The sequence below is a fragment of the Helianthus annuus genome, chromosome 8 (assembly GCF_002127325.2).
Source record: "Helianthus annuus cultivar XRQ/B chromosome 8, HanXRQr2.0-SUNRISE, whole genome shotgun sequence".
NCBI lineage: Eukaryota > Viridiplantae > Streptophyta > Magnoliopsida > Asterales > Asteraceae > Helianthus > Helianthus annuus.
Window position 1 is genome coordinate 3,387,537 of NC_035440.2, and position 5,800 is coordinate 3,393,336.

The window sequence follows — 5,800 nt, forward strand, 5'->3', positions numbered from 1 at the left end:
ACTAAATATGGTTCAAAGGAGAAACAACCCTTTCTACACTCAAAACTTGTTCAGTTTCGTCAAAACAAAAATAAACCGTGTCACCCACCTTAATGCCAGCAATGTTCATTAATCTCGACCAACTACTTAATGCATAACAATAACCTTCGAGTCTCGCTTGACGTATAGTACCATTAGGAAATTCCTTCTGAGGATTAAGATGCAAAAGTCTGATTGTGATACTTTTAACACCCAAATCAAGTTTAGCCTTTATGGAAACATCATCAGGAAGCCGCTGTATTTTATTTAAAAATTTAAATTAATAAGAACATCAATCTTATATCTTATATAAGTTATGTATTATGTAAAAAAAAGTATATATTTAATATTTAGTAGTAACTAAAAAGATATTACAACTTACAAAATAGTCAGCAGCCATTCGAACAAAACGAATAATATGTCCAGTGGCTTGTTCAGCAACAGCAGTGGGAGGCAGATCTTGAAGAGAATCAATAGGTGCAATATCAACCTGAAACATACATATAAAATTTGTTAGATTTAATCATTCAAATAATCTATTATTATATTTATATTTTAAATATAAATAATAAACAAAAAAAAATACTTACATCATCGACATGTACATGATCAAAGTTCATTTCAATACCATTTTTATCAAATACTCTTAAATGGAAAGAATGACCAAACCATTTTGTAAATAAAAAATAAGAACCGGCCTCCAATTGATATTGAGTAACTATCACATCAATACCCGCTGTAAAGCAGACTTTACCATTACAACTTTGAACCTTAACATGAAACTCTTTATTGCCTAAATACATAGTTGAAATTATATCAGCAACCGTATAATCATGAGACTTTGAAAGGACAGAATCAGGTATCACCTGTATAAATGAAAACACAAATTTTAAATAAACATAAGACTTGTAAACAATTATGAAAAAATGTAAATATAACGAAAAAATAAGCAAAAATATAGATATATTAAAAAATATTCTTACAGTAAATTGAGAAGGCGTAGCTACAATGGATGACCAGAAACAAATAGAACTCAAACCATTTACACAGTATGTTAACTTGAATGTTGTAGAATCCAAAGGAGTGAAGATTACAAAAGTACCAGCTTTAATTCCTAAATGTGTAATGACATCAGACCAACCAACCATGGAAAAGGAAAAAGATTCCTTTTGCTTCACTTATGTAAACAGTAAATTTACGGCCGTCGTCTGTTTCTATATGAACATTAGTAGGAGCCATATAGACACCCCATAATTTAGTCGTCGCGTGAGAGGGAAGAGCCTTATAAATAAAACAATTGAAAATAAATTTTAATTAAAAAATATAATAAACAAAGGAATATAATGAAAAGGAAAAATATATATAAATATGGTATATGTTAGAAATTATGAATTACCATAATAAATTCATCGGCTCTACTCAAATGCCTACAGAAAGATGGCTCCCTGCTACTGATTTGAATTATAAAAATTATATTACGTTCAGATAAACATAAACATTCAGATAAACATAAACATAAACATATCTAACAAAACAAAATACACATACATATTATACAGATTATAAACACAAACTTAAATCTTTCAATAAACCTAAAAAATTTTAAAAATCAACAACCATGCAAAAAAAACTATAAAATGAATTCATAGAGATGACATGTAGAATAACCTAAATAAAAAATGTACATTAATAATTACTAATACACCTGTTAGACATATAAAATACTTATCAAATCATAACAATCAAATAAATATACATAATTTCCAATTTAAAAAATTTGTATACATACAGTTACATATATAACACAATAATTATAAAGAGTAGTACAAAACATATTGTATTGTAGAATATATAAATATTACCTTGATGAACTTCCTGACATATTCAAAACCTACACACAACAGTTACAAAAAAAAAAAAAAAAATCTCATGATTACGTATTCAAAAATTTTAAAATTAAAAAAACTATAATCAAAAACAACTTCATAAAATCAAAAAATTTCTGAAGCAGTAACCTGTTTGTTTGAAGAAGATCTATAACACCTGATGAAGAATCGAAAAAAAGGAAGGCAATAACAAAAGACTATGATTAGTCAATAGATAAAAAAGATAACAGATTAAAAGATTACGTATTACAGGAAGAACATATATACCTTGTATGTCCGAAGAATCGATATAACACCTTATAAACATTCAAAGTACAAAAAGGAAAAAAAAACCCTAAAATCAGAAATGATAACAAATTACAGATAAAAAAATTAGATCTGATGAGAAGCTGTACATACCGTCGATGTTTCAAGAATCGTGGTTAGATCTGATGAATAATCGACAGTCGATCGATAGATAGGAAGGTTAAAAAACCCTAAAATCACAAAGAGTATAAGAGAAGAAAGAAAAATGGGAATGATGGACGGTTTAGTGTGTTAAATATGGAACGAATATTAAGGACCCGAATGGGTAGGTGGATCCCGTGTCGGGTCATTGCAAGAATATGAGGAGATGTGTATTTTGGCGGGAAAAAGAGGTATGGAGGCCCTAGTAGGTGGACATGTGTCCCCTAATTAAGGCTTTTATTAGGTTGTATAGATTTTTTTTAGCTAAATAAATGAGTAAAATTACAAATTTATCCTCATGTGCAGCAGATGCCATATTTAACTGAAAAGTTTAACCATGTTAGGGTTAAAGGATGTAAGGTGTAATGAGTTTCGCAAATAAAGGACTCTGACTGTAATTATTGAAGTTAAAGGGTATCTATTGCAATCCAGTACATACATAAAGGACGAAAAATGTAATTTACCCTTTTTATAATATAAACTATCTAGAGGCAGTTTCTAGCAGTTGATCTCTTCATCCCCCAATTCGAAATCCATTTTTGGTTACACCCTATTCTGGTTCATACGAATTACACAACACACACATACTAGCTAGGTTCTGTTTTTCAATCTTAGTTGTATTAGGTTTGATATTTCGAGAGAACTACCAAAATTATTCGATCTAAAAGTGAACACACACCTCTTGAAACAACCATTACATTCTAAATTCTCCAACAAATAATTTAAATAATATACTAAAGGTAATCATGTACCAGAAATTTTGGGGACTAAACACTCATGGATCATGCCCAAGGCCCCGAACAAATAAAGACCAAAACTAATTTTTTACTAGGGATGAGTATGGTACCGAACCGGTATCGAAAGTACCGGTACCGGAAAATGAAAAAAAAATGGGTACTGGTACCGAATCGGTACCCAGTACCAAATGCTTATCTCTATTTTATACCAAGAATTTAGGAGTCTTTTTAAAGATATGAATTGCTTCTAGTCCTAATCAACTGTCCTAATCAACTCCTATTAACCAGCTATACATAGACCTTTCAAGAATAGAACTTTTCACTTTAAGATGTTCTTTGAGGACACGTGATCAAACTTGCTGAAGTGCTTTGTATGGATTAGTATATGGCGGCTCGGCTTTAATAAATAGCAATTAGTGAAATACCTTTGGATGGTCTATTTAGTGTTGTTTTTCAAACCCTGATTTTTTATGCCTTCTTTTGTAACAAAAACATGTAAGATATATGTACTTGCTAGAATAAGATTCAACTATGGTACATTTCTTCTTGGTGATATTGTTGATAAACAGGCTTTAGCTATGGTACATTTTCTTGACTTATCAAATATAATATAATATTTGAGCAAATACGGTACGCTAAATAATTGCTTAACATACACATACCATGTGTAAATATCTACATCTAGTCAACATAATGAATGAACTATCCCTTCTAGGAGCAAAAATTGTGTCTACGGCTACAAAGTAGTGAAGTGGAGTTTTGCAAAACTTATTGAGTCATATTCAATTAGACATGTGGACATTATAGTTAAATGTGTATTCAGAACAACTTATTTGAGATCATGTTTCTCTTAGGTTGTTTGTGAACTACTTGCAATTGAATATTCAAGTTCAATACGGAGAACATATTCTTCTAATGGGAGATATCACATTTATTGTTGTTTATTAAACATGATGGAAACATCTTTTAATTATTTATTTACGTTTTTGGCAATTTTGTGTGACGTTTGAAAATCTTATGAGATGTTTGAATGTCGGCCCTTGATACCAACGGGAGATAAGCCACATGTCATGGTGAGCCAGTTGTAAATCCACATGTAGTCTTGCGGGATGTCGAGTCTCGCGATTTAAACTTTGCAATATTAATCACTATTTTAATATAATCTTTTTACAGATAATAAAAATATGTTTTACATGGCATTTTAATGTTATTTTTGTACTTTTCCCACTCAATACAAAAAGAGTAAGTAAAATTAAAATAACTGATATATTTTAAAAGGGCTTAGAGTTAGACAAAGTTGAGAAATTTCAACATTGTACTCGTAAGCTTAAAGACTACATTATTTGAAATGTGCTTCATATAATCATATCAATCTTTTTTTAGGCTAAATTCTTGCATTAGTTCAAGTAAACTTTTACAATCAAGTTATTTTTTCAGGAAACTCACAAACCAGGAGACTTAACTATTTGAATCATACTCGGAAAATTATTCCGAACCAAATTTGAAGAAAGAGTTCAAATCTGGGCTCCAAATATTCGAATCGGTTCGTGAACCGAGTTTGAATCTATGAATTTCCCAGAATCAGTTATTCGAATTATATATTATTTTTTTATTTGTATAAAAACTACATACACTTTAATTTTTTTTATATATATATTATGTTAGAGGGTCGTTTGGGGCAATCCAAATATAACCCTTAAATTAAACTTGTTAACTAGATCAACATAACGAACCATTTATTAATGAGTTAAGCATCACAAAATCCAATTATATTCGTGTCAAATATCGAGTTAATAAAAGAAACTCCTTAAACTCGCGGGCCACCAATACACTCCCAACGAGCGAGTACAAGGTAAAAGCACAACTCACACAGTTGCTTTTGAATCTTTTTAACGAATATATTTATATGGACGGTAAAAGAGTTCATTAAATCCACATCAAACATTTCACAATTAATGTATCTTAAGGAATATATAAGTTAATCTTCATGCATGGCTCATGCATTTGATAACTATATTCCATTTTATTCTTTTCAACTTCACAAACTTCAACAATACAATGCTCATAAACACTTGTCATTATATCTCTTACCAACAGGAAAACTCATACACTCACACTATCATATCTTGCTTCTTTCAGCCCAAATTCAACCAATCACAACCTTGCATGCCACTTTCTTTTTATCTTTTGCCTTCTACAGTTCCAGCACCAGGTCTGCATGAAATAGCAATCATGTGTCATGAACAATAAGAAAATATAACATTGTTGTTGGTTGGAGTATTAACATATGGATGTTCATTCAATACAGAACTAGTTTTAGATAGAAAACTTCCAGAACCATATAAACACGTGTACCTATTGCTTTAACTGTTATAATTAACCCGGTTTTTACACTTCTATACTCAAAATTGATTATGTAATGAATGAGCCCCTATATATACATAAATGGACACGTTCTTTTCAGAACCAATTCTATGTTAAGAACCGCGACATTGATAATTTAGTGAGATACGGGGTAGTCGGTTATGTAACCAAATTCTATATCACTTAAAGCAAAAGATACAAGTGCATTAGGTGGTTCTAACAGTTCTCAAAGTAACTATGGTTCTGAAATGTATGCCCCTCTATAAATATACATATATATATATATGTGTGTGTGTGTGTGTGTGTGTTTATGAGATGATAGATGGTGGATGTTTGCATGCTTACAGT

At 30.5% G+C, this 5,800-nt stretch overlaps 1 protein-coding gene across 1 annotated transcript; it reads right to left on the reverse strand.

The window, feature by feature from the left end:
• LOC118481328 lies at window positions 1-1,166 on the reverse strand. The gene is made up of 4 exons (XM_035976778.1): window positions 1,002-1,166; window positions 609-884; window positions 401-508; window positions 1-274 (listed from the first exon to the last, which is right to left on the reverse strand). The coding sequence occupies exons 1-4, from the start codon at window positions 1,164-1,166 to the stop codon at window positions 2-4; spliced, it is 822 nt and encodes a 273-aa protein (XP_035832671.1). The 3' UTR covers window position 1.
• Window positions 1,167-5,800: the final 4,634 nt, after the last annotated feature.

Coding starts and splice junctions, on each gene's coding strand:
- LOC118481328 (XM_035976778.1), bottom strand. CDS start 1,166: ATGGTTGGTTGGTCTGATGTCATTACACATTTAGGAATTAAAGCTGGT. Junction 885..1,001: donor CTACGCCTTCTCAATTTACT/GTAAGAATATTT, acceptor TCATTTATACAG/GTGATACCTGATTCTGTCCT. Junction 275..400: donor GAATGGCTGCTGACTATTTT/GTAAGTTGTAAT, acceptor AATAAAATACAG/CGGCTTCCTGATGATGTTTC.